The sequence below is a fragment of the Ostrinia nubilalis genome, chromosome 30, assembly GCF_963855985.1.
Source record: "Ostrinia nubilalis chromosome 30, ilOstNubi1.1, whole genome shotgun sequence".
In the NCBI taxonomy this organism is placed as follows: domain Eukaryota; kingdom Metazoa; phylum Arthropoda; class Insecta; order Lepidoptera; family Crambidae; genus Ostrinia; species Ostrinia nubilalis.
The window spans coordinates 6,967,619-6,981,415 of NC_087117.1; the positions used below are offsets into that span (position 1 = coordinate 6,967,619).

At 38.7% G+C, this 13,797-nt stretch overlaps 1 protein-coding gene across 1 annotated transcript; it reads left to right on the forward strand.

The window, feature by feature from the left end:
- Positions 1-5,726: 5,726 nt before the first annotated feature.
- LOC135085959 (uncharacterized) lies at positions 5,727-12,919 on the forward strand. The gene is made up of 6 exons (XM_063980743.1): positions 5,727-6,217; positions 7,385-7,492; positions 8,167-8,346; positions 9,947-10,067; positions 10,557-10,742; positions 11,685-12,919. The coding sequence occupies exons 1-6, from the start codon at positions 5,915-5,917 to the stop codon at positions 12,704-12,706; spliced, it is 1,920 nt and encodes a 639-aa protein (XP_063836813.1). The 5' UTR covers positions 5,727-5,914; the 3' UTR covers positions 12,707-12,919.
- The last annotated feature ends 878 nt before the right edge of the window (positions 12,920-13,797 follow it).

The window sequence follows — 13,797 nt, forward strand, 5'->3', positions numbered from 1 at the left end:
AGAATTAGATTTCTAATCCTGTAGCCTTGCAGTGAGACTAAGAAACCCTTTAGAATCTAATTTGTACTACTAATGAAAAGTAATTATTTTATGTAATTAGTAATATTTAATAAGGTTTAAAAACCCATAAATCTTTTGAATTGTTGCCTGTTTCTATTAAAATAAAGTAAGTAACCTACGCAAAGAAAAAACGTTTTGGGGACAGTTGAAACAAGTTTCCCTAAATAAAAAAATAAACAATGAAATAAAATTACTTTTTTTTTTCGCTTTTCATCATAGAACAATTATTTTTGGTCAAGTTGTACCTACTGCCCAAAGAATAAATTACAAATATGCCAACGTTAAATTCCAATGCCAGAAAAATTAAGAAAAAAAAAACATTGGACGATATTTTAAAGTTTTGTGGAGGGTAGTTAGTTTTGAATGGAAAGTAATGGTTGTTCTATTTTATTCCTTTAATTTATTTAATGTACAAATAGGGTGTTATTTTGTGTTACAAAGTGTAGTGAAGTGATCAATATACAAAAAATATTAAATATCTTGAAAGTGCATCAAAATAATGTGAAGCGACTCGCGTGGGTTTGACCTAGATTTGGATTTTGGACCCGATGGAGTCTTGAATTGTTCTTCTCCATGGAATCCGAAAAAGTAAGTGTATAAAATAAATAGTGTCATTAAATTTGCTACGAGCATATTGGTAAGAAAATATTTTTTTTTGCTAGTGTACAGTGCTCAGATCATAGAAAATGATCTGAGGTACAGTCCGATTCAATATTATGGCGGCTCGGAACATCGTACGAGTGGCAGTACACAAAATATAACGCCCAGTATTCACAAGCGATGCTTGCCCAAGTGAAGCAGCAAATTGAAGGCACAGCGTTGTGTAGAGCTCTGTGATTGGTTCGTGTGTCACCCTGTGCGTCCACGCGCACTGTGAGACCTCACAGTAATCATCTGCAATCGCAAATATTCGAGCTGCACGCGCCTGAGTTTGAATCGGACTGTACCTATGTTAATTAAATTATTTCCTGTATGTAGTGTAGGTTAGTAGTATATGTTACCTTTTGATGATAATAATTTCAATTCGACGAATTCATACACATTTGCTGTTTTGTGACGTAACAAAATCGAATTTATATCGAATGCAAAACGTGTCAAGAGTATAGTTCCAAAATACTGGACTGTCCTGTCGATGACATTGACAGTGGGGCGCCACCGTCAATACCGGATCGCTGGTTCAGATTTTTGCCATGTTGGAAACCATATAGTTGAACGATGGTAGCGCCCCCCTGTCATTGAGTTTGGCGGGACAGTTCAGCGTGGGTCATCTATATGCATAATCCTATACCACGACGTTTTTTTTTTAACAACTTCAAAGACAGTTACATTGGGACAATTACATTTAGAGGGTGCCCTCTCAGACGCATAACATTTTCAATCATAATTTAGTTTGGCATAACAGTATTTGCATAAAGTTTTTTCGCATAAACTTTGATATGCATAGTTTTCTAAATGCATAATGGTTTCTTAGGCATAATAATAACTTTGTCTAATTTTCAATACCATAATTTAAATAATCATAAATGTAAAGAACATAATTTTTATATTCCTAAAGTTTGTTTTGAATAAAATACGATAATCATAATGTAATTATTTATAACATTTAAAAAGCCGTGTGGTGACGGCAGAGTAGAATACATTTGTCACCAACCCCTACTCTTCCCGCGGGTGTCGTAAGAGGCGACTTAGGGACTACACATCAAACAGAGAATGGGCAGCAGCGCTCTCTGAAAAACATCAATCTTTTAAACTGCGATCTCCAACCCGCCTGCCAAGCGTGGAGATTATGGCAAAACCCTCCACTATAGTGGAGGAGGCTCATAGTCCAGCAGTGGACTGTAAAGGGCTGTTGATGATAACATTTAAAGTCATAAATATTATCTATAAGAGCAACCAACATTGAAGAGTAAATAATTATGTATTTGTGATGTTGCGAACGATCCTCCTTCCACCTTTATACTCTTTCGGCCTATAGATTTGTAAAAACTAAATTCTCATGCCATTGTCATTTTTGTTCTTTTGACCTGTCTCTTAGAAAACTTAAGCTCGTGAAAATACATTCTGTTTGATTTCGAATCCCTCTTATCTATTATAACGCACATAATACAGTCCACATTTTATTTACAACATTAAGCTTGCCTGGTCTTTAATTATGTAGATCCCGACTGGCCGTGGTCTCTTCCACGTGGTACTAGTCTGCCCTATACTAGAGTGTAATTTAAAAGCCGGAGGCGCGGAGGGAGTGCGGTCCTCGCTCGCTGTAACATAGATCCGGCAGCCGTGCGAGCTGGAGCGGCTGAGGCTGGTCGCCGAAGGCGACCAGCAAGCCGAAGCTGCGGAAGCGAGCATGGCATGCCGGGTATATGTTACGCCAGAGCGGAAGGACCGCACTTCCCGCAGCGCCGTAGATAAGGCAATCCAAATGCTTGCTTGCATGCTTGCTTGCATGCTTGCGTACTTGCTGCTTGATTGCATGCTTGCTGCTTGCTTGCATGCTTGCTGCTTGCTTGCATGCTTGCTGCTTGCTTGCAGGCTTGCTTGTTTGCACCCTTGCTTGCATGCATGCTTACATGCTTCCTTGCAGCTTGCTTGCATGCTTGCGTGCTTGCTGTTTGATTGCATGCTTGCTGCTTGCTTGCATGCTTGTTTGCATGCTTGCTTGTCTAGTTAACTTATATTTTATATTTATAACATATTTTATTTCATATTTGTTAACATTATGGTATTTTGTATTATGAATGGTTATATTTATGGCATTGGTTTAGATGCCAATAAATGTTATGCCTAGAAATCGTTATTAAAAAAACAAGAATACAGAAAAAATATATACTAAAATATTATTATAATAAAAGTGGTTATGGCAAAAAAATATATGCTTTATGATTTATTCTGTATGAAAGTTATGCGAAATGATGAGTATGCCAAAAAACTTTATGCACTCTTAAATTATGACAATATTTTTTATGCAACCGAATATGGACCCACATTTAGATACCTAGTACAATTACAATGGTATTTGATTTTAGGAGGGTGCAAGTCTTGGCCAGGCAATAGCAATATGTATAGTATTTAAAAAATAAAATAAAAAATTCATAAAATTCATTTATTTTTGCAAATAGGCTTTAAAAAAGCGCTTTTACACGTCCCAATATTAACCCTACCACTGCTTCGGGACAATAAATGGGCCAGTGCTGAGAAGAAGCAGCGCAAGAAACTCAGTCACTATTGTCAGCCTCCTTTTCAAGGTTTTACAGTCTTTAAAATATACAAATTATAGTCATAAGTATTGATGCGAGCTAGGTAGTTAAACATTCCAAACATTTTTATCCTTTATATAATCATCAACTTTATAGTAGCCCTTTTTCATTAAGGTGCTTTTGATATGTGCTTTAAATTTATGAATGGGCAATTCTACAACAGTTTGTGGTAATTTATTGAAAAGTTTAATACATTTCCCCATAAATGAATTACCAATCTTGTGCAGTCTGAAATTTGGAACGGCAAGTTTATTTTTGTTTCTTGTATTGAACTTGTGTAAATCACTCTTTCTAGTAAATTGCTCTATATTTTTGCGAACATATAAAAGGTTTTCATAAATGAACTGTGAAGCTACTGTCAGTATATTAATCTCCTTAAAGAATTCTCTCAAGGAAAATCGGGGTCCAAGGTTATAAATGGCCCGCACTGCTCTCTTCTGCAGAACGAACACAGTTTCAATGTCCGCAGCTGAGCCCCACAACAATATGCCGTATGACATTATACTATGAAAATAGCTAAAATAAACTAGCCTTGCCGTTTCAATGTCAGTTAATTGCCTTATCTTTCTCACTGCAAAAGCAGCTGAACTGAGCCTTGCTGACAAGGTTTCAATATGAGGACCCCACTGAAGTTTAGAGTCTAAAGTGATTCCCAAGAATGTTGTGGAACTTATGCTATTTAATGGTTCATTCTTCACCATCAATTGTGTGGGAACCTGCCTCACATTAGGTAAGGTAAATTTAATGCACTTAGTTTTGTTTGCATTTAACAATAAGTTGTTAACAGTAAACCAATGCAAAACCTGTGAGAGTGTGTCATTTATATCATCAAGGTTTACTTTACCTCTATCAACTTTGAAAATGAGAGATGTGTCATCAGCAAATAACACAATATCACATAGATCTTTTACAAAGTAGGGAAGGTCATTAATATAAATAAGAAATAGCAAAGGTCCCAATATCGATCCCTGCGGCACACCCATGGTAAGAGGTGCTCCAGAAGACTCAGTTCCATTAATACAAACTTTTTGCTTTCTGCCTGTGAGATACGAGTTCAACAGATCAAGTGCCTCATCCGAAACACCATAATGTCGCAATTTTTTTAGTAAGGTTTGGTGGTCTACACAATCAAACGCTTTTGAAAGGTCACAAAAAATACCAACAGCGTCTTTTTTACTCTCCCAAGCATCAAAGACGTGTTTCAGTAGTGCTACTCCAGCGTCAGTAGTACTTCTACCTTTGGTAAAACCAAATTGTTTATTGTGAAGTAATTTGTTGAAAATAAAATGAGAAAGAAGTTGATGAAATATAATTTTCTCAAAAATTTTGCTAAGTACTGGTAAAATAGAAATCGGCCGAAAATTAGAGGGGTCACATTTATCACCAGCCTTAAACAATGGGATTATTTTACTTAATTTCATTAAACTAGGAAAGCAACCTTGATCAATGCATGTGTTAAAAATGAATGCAAGGTGAGGAGCTATGGTGTCAATAATTGTCCCAATAATACTGACAGAGATTCCCCAAAGGTCCTCGGTTTTTTTCATATTCAATTCTCTGAAGGTTTTAATTACTGTATTACAATCTATATGCCTGAACTTGAGTAGAGACTGGCACTCGGTGACATTAGATTTTAAGAGAGACTCTGCAAGAATTGGCGATGAATTCAATGCTTTAGTTGTTTCGGACGCAATGTTTGAGAAGAATGTCTCAAATGTGGTTGCAACATCTGTATCTGAATTTATAACTTCATTCCCGACTTTCAGTGAGAAGGTGTTATCCTTCGATTTATTTTTACATGTTTGTTTATTTATTATGTTCCACGTAGCCTTAGCTTTATTATTAGAATTTAAAATCATGTCTCGAAGATGATTCGATTTAGCAGCCACACAAACCTTTTTAAATATTTTCGAGTAATTTTTAACGTATTCTATAACATTCGGATCTTGCGTATCAGCTTTAAGTCTATATAATTTGATCCGTCTCTAGGCTTAAAATTATTGAATAACGTGTGAAATAAAATGAGACATTCATTATTTTAAGATTTATTTATTTAAAATATTTATTGCACACATAAAAAACAGTGGTACAACAGGCGAGCTTAATGCCATGTGGCATTCTCTTCCAGCTAACCAGAAAATTAGACAAAACAGATTCCTTAACCGTGCGTTCGAAACTACAATGCAGGTTTGAACCCCAGAGCCTTCTTATGTAAATATTGTGTGTAAAAGACTGAATCATCATTGGAAAAATAATATTTTAGTTAAGTAGAGACCTAGGTAGTTTTACCTTCACGCATCATGATCGCGAAAGTGATTATACAATCATTGAGTGTGATGTGTGTTGTAGTACCTTTGTATAGAATATTAATTGATTTGCTAGTATTGATGTTCGACGCGCTCACCCTGAGACAATGGGCCGCGGGAAACGCATAATTACGCAAAAAACCAACATCCGATTGCCTGTTTCATATTTCCCAACTATCAGTAACTTACACAGCCCCACTTGATATCCACGTATTCAATAAAAGCGCGCCAAAATATTCGGATGTCAAGGCCGCCATTTTGAAAAGACCTGTCAAAATTTGCGCGGGAAAAATGACAGCCGCTAGTGCTGTGTACGCGTTGGTATTTTTCACTGTGATCGGTTTTCAAGTGACCGCGTGGACGATCGATTTGCCGGAAGTTAGGAAATTTTATTTCGAACGTTTCGAAAAACATGAAGCCAAAGAAAATCTAAATAATGAGTCGTACGATAACATAAACGGGAATAGTGTTCATAATGCTAAAGATATGCATGTTTATGATTTGAATAAAAATAATAGAATTAAAAACCACGGCGAAGAGAAGAGCAAGTATGCGGATTCGTTCAACAATTACGAGTCCTACATGGTGCGAAAAGTAAGTATAAAATTAAATCTATACTAATATTATAAAGCTGAGAGTTTGTTTGTTTGTTTGTTTACTTGAACGCGCTAATCTCCGGAACTACTGGTCCGATTTGAAAAATTCTTTCAGTGTTAGATAGCCCATTTATCGAAGAAGGCTATAGGCTATACAACATCACGCTACGATCAATAGGAGCAGAGCAACAATGAAAAATGTTGCGATAACGGGTTTTTACGCGTACGGAGTCGCGGGCACAGCTAGTTATTTAATAAAGTTAGTTATATGAAGGTAGTTGTATATCGTTAGGTGTTCATAGAATATCATCATCTTCGATCAAGCGTAAAAATTGTTAATTACCTTGTCACGTTGAGGAACTTGACTCCAATTAGGTAGTTATTAATTTACACGTTGTGCATGAAAGAATATGTTTCTATTCAAGCTACTTACATTGTTATTAATAATGAGTTGCTTGTCTTGTAATAAAACCAATAATTAGTAGTCACCTTTCTTTTATGATTGTGTATTCTTAAATAAATTTTTTTCATCTTGAAAAACGAAGCATTTTAAACTTTCTATCGCCTCTGCAATTGTTTTTCATGTTTCAAGGAATAAACGGTGATAAATAAATGAAAAAATATTTTCTTCACAAATAAGTAACAACAATATTACACCATTTTTAGAAAGTTATCGTTAGCAGTTAACGCTCAATGTTAAGAGCGCCGCAACGCATCGCAACGTCCACGCTCGTCTCATCTCTCTTACTTATTGTAAAGACTGTTAGATACATAAAGAAATAAGTATTTTTTCTTTTCATTCTGTCATAGCACCCGTATTCACAAAGTACGATGCTTGCTTAAGTGAAGCAGCATATCGAACACACAGCTTTGAATAGAACTCTGTTGCCCGTATTCACAAACGATGCTTGCTTAAGTGAAGCATCAAATCGAACGCACATCGTTGAATAGAGCTCTGTGATTGGTTCGTTTGTCACCCTATGCGTCCACGCGCACTGTGAGACCTCATAGTAATGTTTGTGAATACGGGCGTCAGTGACTTGGCACTTACAATGTCAAGATGGTACTTTAACGTTTCGTATTTTTTTTAATTAGGTATTTTATTATGTATGTAAGTAATGTCTTTTGTTGCCAAATAAAATTATTTCCTTCTTCTAACTTATAGGTGCAGGATGCCCTTCACAATGGTAGCGTATACGTGGACGGCCTCCGTCTGTCCATCGAGCGGTACATCGAGGTGCTGGAAAACTGCAGCCGGCTCAACTTGACCTCGGTAAGGAACATGCGAGTTTGCGCATTTCAATTGTTTATGATTTCTACTTTAGTGTCAGGGCCTTTATATTTTGTTTCTGCTTCAATATTTCCATTCAAATACACTGTAGAGTGACGTTAGAGATTATTGGAATTTGCACGATTTGGACTAGATACGACTGGGAATCGAACCACGCACATAGGGTATGTGTAAATCACGCCATGTCTGTCTGTTTACCTATCGTCTTAAATTACTAATGCATTCAGTCAGTTATTGTCATTCGTCAACTAAAACTTCTTCGTTGCACTTAACAAATTAGCGAATTTCTGCAATGAATCTCTTTAATAAAAAAATCAAATTAAATCTACCTTTCAAACTTGCAATCATCAGATCAGAATAGATGTCGAAGGGCGCTACTATCAACACTGGGTTGTTAGTTTTTAATTTTTGCCACTAGAGGTTTCAAAATCGTTGACTATATCATCATCATCATCATCATCACAGCCATAGGACGTCCACTGCTGAATATAGGCTTCCCCCAATGCTTTCCATGTTACCCGGTTGGCAGCGGCCTGCGTCCAGCGCCTTCCTGCTACCTTTATGATGTCGTCGGTCCACCTTGTGGTCCACGTTGACTATAGTCACTGCCTAATTTCATCCTTGTCATATGCCATTATCATCAATTTTGATCCTAGGACCTCCCGCCCGAGCTAACATCGCCGTTATCCATCGGCGATTTCACCAGCGTCCGCGCCTGGGTGGCCACCTGCCGTCGAGCCACCGAGTCAAGCGAGCACGTGCGGCGGCTCGCCGAGCTGGCGCTGTGGACCACGCGTCGGCTGCAGGACGTGGCCTTCACTGCTAAGTACAGCAAGGTTGGCAGAATCAAAGAGGAGCTTATATTGCTATCAGTTTGTGGTACTGTAGAGTAAGGTCTTGTGACTCGCTGGCCTTCACTGCTAAGTACAACAAGGTTGGTACACATGAGGGCTGTCGTATTTGTCCTACCAGCTAGCGCTAAGGTCCAGCTGTCACTTGCTGGCATTCACTGCTAATCTCTAGTTGCTAGTATTCACTAGTTGACGCCGCTGTAGATCCTGTACATTATAGCTCTAGCGAATAACTGAGTCCAGTACTTGAGGTATGGAAGCTGCACGGAAGGACAGCCCTCCTGCGTTTTCAAATAGTATGAAATTTTTGTCGTTTGTCGCGAGACAGCCATGGCTACTAAAGTCGCATAAACGTAAGAAGGACCTGTCACTCGCGAGTGGCTAAGATAGTGCTGTCTGCTGCTAACAGGTGAGCGTTAAAGCGACAGGAGGACTATGCATTTGCAGTCATCAGGATGTCGCCAGTACAGTAAGGTCCTGTCACTTGCTAGTGGCTAAGAGTGGCTGAAGCGCTTAGAGGCGACTTTACCTATAGTGCAGGGTGTGCGTTGCACAAGCGCTACATGGTCTAGAGACACTTCTGGAAGCGGTAAGAGGACCATCATTATTTGCATTCACCAGGATGTCGCCAGTAGAGTAAGGTCCTGTCATAGTGGCTAAGACATTGTCTCTAACCGCTAAAGTGACAGGACAACTATCGCTTAAGCAATCACTAGGAAGTCACCACTAGAGTAAGGATCTATCCACCGGCGCCGTCGCCAGCGTCCGCGCCTGGGTGGCCGCCTGCCGTCGAGCCACCGAGTCGAGCGAGCACGTGCGGCGGCTCGCCGAGCTGGCGCTGTGGACCACGCGTCGGTTGCAAGACGTAGCCTTCATTGCTAAGTACAGCAAGGTCGGTAGATTCAAAGGGGGACTATGGTTTTTGATCCCAGTTGGCGCCCCTAGAGTAGGTCCTGTCACTCGCTATGACTGTAACATTGGCGCCAACTGGTGAGTGCTGAAGTGGCAGGAGTAATATCGCATTCGCAGGGGAGTCGGAGTGGCACGGGACGGGTGACATTGATATGACCGAGCATACATACAAGTCTGAAGCACATCTGAAGTTTCGCTGACGTTTGACGTCACAAAAAAGTCTTATGTGCTGTCATATTTGTTACCAGTTGGCGCCACTGTAAAGTCCTATCACTCGCTGACGTTCACTGCTAAATATAGCAAGATTAACAAGGATCATTATCATTTCAGCCAAAGCAGGACGTCCACTGGTGAATATAGGTCTTCCTCAATGATTTCCATTCTGACCGATTGGTAGCCTGCATCCAGCGCCTTCCTGTAAATGAGGTCGCCCGTCAGTCCACCTTTATGGTCGCCTCTATACAAATTCAATATCAAAAGTATTGGGATTACTTAAAGTTACTCTCTTATTTCCAAAAAATATAAAAGAATTAATGGGCAATAGTACCTACCTATAATAGTACCCACGTAGGTACATTACCCATTCTTTCTTTTGAATATTAACCTATATTCTGTGCCCAACAGAGTAATAAATGTAAACTTATATAAAAAGCTTGTAAAAATATACTTACAGGATGACAGCATGGAAGAAAACGAGTTGTTACTACGTCTGGCGTGGTATCTGGACAAGCTGGCGCATCTCACAGGCTACGACCCGAATCCCGAAGACCACACCACCACTGCACGTCCACCAGGTTAGTAAAGCTATTTATAAGAAAGTTAAGATTAAAATAAGAGAAGAAATACCCTAACGAAAATAGGCCCTGCTGCGCTACATAGGTTTATCCGATGAGAGAGAATAAAGAGCTCCAAGTTTAGTGCAAGCGAGATATACACTGGATTTTAAAGAAAAAGAGCCGGTTAGAAAATCTCATAGTCTTCAAAAGTGCCTGTTCTTGCTTTACGAAACAAAACATACTGGAAAAATTACGCATTTTAATTTATTTATACATCGATCTTATTAAAAATAAAAAGCTTATTTCATAAAGGTAGGTCGGGTATAACATACGAGATATTGAAGATTTTCTAATCGACCTTTTTTCTTTACAGTCAGCGAGTCTGAAAGTACCTAATAATTTAGGTAACTTCTAAATGTATTTGTACCTAATTTGTAAATCAACACCGCCAAAGATGCTGCCTCAAGTTATCAACTTTCAGTAAAGGTAAGTATGCACAATTTCCAGAGACAACACGTCTGCCCTCACTCGCCCTGCCTCTGCCGAACTTTCTGCCAAACATATCGGCTGAGGTGAAGAACGCCATACTGGAATGTCTCCGAGTAAACTCTAGCGAGCCCGCGACCCAAAGGTGTGCCCTGCCGATCCCGCCGCGGGCGCTCAGGCAAATCGCTAGGGTGTACAACTTAAGTGGTGCGTATTTCAATAATTTTTTTATTGTTATCTAAACTCATGTTTGAAACTTTGAAGTCATAAAAATAAGAAGCCAAAAATCGCTATTTATTGTCCCGAAGCAGTGGTAGGGTTAATACTGGGACGCGTAAAGTGCTTTTTAAAAGCCTATTTGCTAAAATAAAATGAGTTTTGTGACAATGATGAGAGATAAACAGACAGTCTCATGTTCGCCAAATTCAAACTCAAGCAGCGAGAATGCGTACTAGGTATCAACCCTTACCCATGTGACATGCAATAAATAATATTATGAATTTGAATTTGAAAGGATTAGTATTTGTTTAAATAGCTCAACTAGGTGGACCGACGATCTGTGAAGGTAGCAGGAAGTAGGTACCTGGATGCAGGCAACGCGGGACTGGACATTGTGGAAAATGAAAACCCTTGAGGGAGGCCTTTCTGCAGTTGTGAACGTCATTTGGCTGAAACGACGCGATGTATACCTACTACAAAATAAAATAGTAACACAAATAATCAGGAATCGGAAGTTCGTCAATTAATACTAATCATAATATTATATATATTTATTATCTAATAGTCGTTAACAATGTGTATACAACTTTAATTTGAGTAATATGTTGTCGAAATATGTAGCAATTAGCAGTCATCGGAAACAGTAATTCGATGTAATTTGGCTACAGTTATGCACTGGAAAATTTTGTACTGAGCAGTTTCTAATTGGTATTAATGAGGGTATTCGCCAGAAAAAAAATCTGCCAGATGGCAATACGTAGACGCAAGGTCCAAATGCTGCATGATTGGTTATTTTTGACATGACATTGACAGATATGTCAAAATCCACCAATCACGCAGCAGTCAGACCCCACATCCACGTCCCGCCATCTAGCGGATCTTTCATTCGCGAAAACCCTCATTGAACTGAGTTATTTTTCACTTCCGCAGATTCCTCCGAAACAGACGCGTCACTCGATACGTCAGGCCGAGTACCACGAAGATTGAGTGACGACACTTCGCTCCCATCCCTAGAACCGGAACTGCTGCTCGCCACAGACAACAAACGCGTTTTCGCGCCAATTCTGACACCTGTCAAATCAGTTCAAAAACGCTCCGTCACAGATTCGGTAGATCCATTGGTCAAGGTTTTGAAATATTACGCGAAGCATAAGATTTGGGTCAATTCTAATCCTCTCGTTGAAAATTTTGACGAATTTGCGCCAAATAATGATGTCTTTGACGTTAAAAACGATTTGCACCCTAAAAATATCCAAAAACGGTCATTAGATGATAAACCTCAAGTTCTAAACAAGCCTCAAACAAATCCTTTGCAGGATCTTAGCAAATACATTAAAGGAAAGCCTAGTATCCACTACAACATCAACAGAGAACGTTTCCGTTCTGCTCTAGACGCTATTCACAGCAAAAAGGTTATTTCGAACAACAAAATAAAGAAATTAAAAAAGATTTTTAGATACCGACGTTCGCCCTACGAGTTTGAACATCACCACCACGAGCATTTTCTTCCACACATTCCACACGACCACGTAATAAAAACGCACACAAACGTCCACTACGAACCTCACAAAGATCCGGCAGTGGTAGCTAAAGAGACCGTTGAAAAAATAAAGGCGACCATAGACAAGATACACACGAAAAAGGTTATATTGCACAAGAAGATTGAAGCGTTGAAACATATTTTGAGGTCGAAACGGTCTACGCACTATGAGGGTGTGATTCGGCCCCGTATATCGGACAATCCTCAGCCAGACTTGAGTTATTATGTAAAGAATAGGGTAGGCACAAATTTTAATAGGGATTTGGCTCAAGCAGCGTCGGTGAGAGCATCGCTAGAGAATGCTTTCCAGAGGGGAAACATTTTGGTGGTACAGCGGTACGGAGCTAACTACAATCCAGCTGTTCTCAACCCTTTCTATGCAGGAGTGCTTCAATCTATGAGTGATTCTTAACCCTCAATCGCTCAATGGTAGTATAGTAACTATTATTTTGAACTTTATTGCCTTGTGTTAAGGTCCAAAAACAAGATTTTTATTAACTTGCGTATCCGTTCTACAGCCGTATTGGGGCAGTAGTTTCTTTTCTTAACAATAACGTTATCATAAATCACTGGTTAACGCAGCGTAGGACGTCCACCTACAAGGTGGACCGATGATCTCGTAAAGTAGCAGGAAGGCGCTGTATGTAGGCTGTTAAGGAAATCATTGGGGAAGGCCTATGTTCAGCAGTGGACGTCCTATGGCTGATATGATGATGATGAAATCACCGAGTTTTCATCTATACTTACGAGCAAAAGTATGGAATCAGGCCGTTGTGTTTGGTTCCGAGCCATCTTAAGAACTGAATGATATGTATTTAAAGTATCAATTTAAAGTGTAAAACATTACCTTTAAAATGGTACCATTTTTAATTATCTTCTATTAGTCATTTAGTTCTTACGATCGCTCGGAACAAGTATGGTGATTCCATACTTTTGCTCGCGAGTGTATATTGTTGTATTTTTTTTTTATTATACTTGTGTGCTTAATTTATTAAAATCAGATAGTTACTCTTCTAATACCAAAACTGTATTTCGATGACGTAACTCGCCACCGCGTTCTAAAAGTTTGGCAGCGACATCTTTTATTTATAAATAGAACTAGAATGAACACCTTAATAGAAACATAAATTAATGTAGTTTTATTTGTCGGTGTATAATATATTTAGTTTTATTTATTGGTGCATAATATTCAAATAAATAATTAGTTAAGTATTTAATATCAATTTTGTAGTTTAATAAAGCAAAACTGAATTTATTTGTAATTTTACTACATGGAAATAGTAAGTACCTTCTAAATCTTACATTAGTTTTTTAAGGCGTGACATTTGTCACCGTGACAATATGTCTCTTTCGTCACCGTGACAGTAGTCTTTTTTTCACCGTAACAGTAGTCTCTTTGTCACCGTGACAGTAGTCTCTTTGTCACCGTGACAGTAGTCTCTTTGTCACCATGATAGTATTTCTCTCCATAAATTGGAATTCGGAATTAGTACTACAATCCGG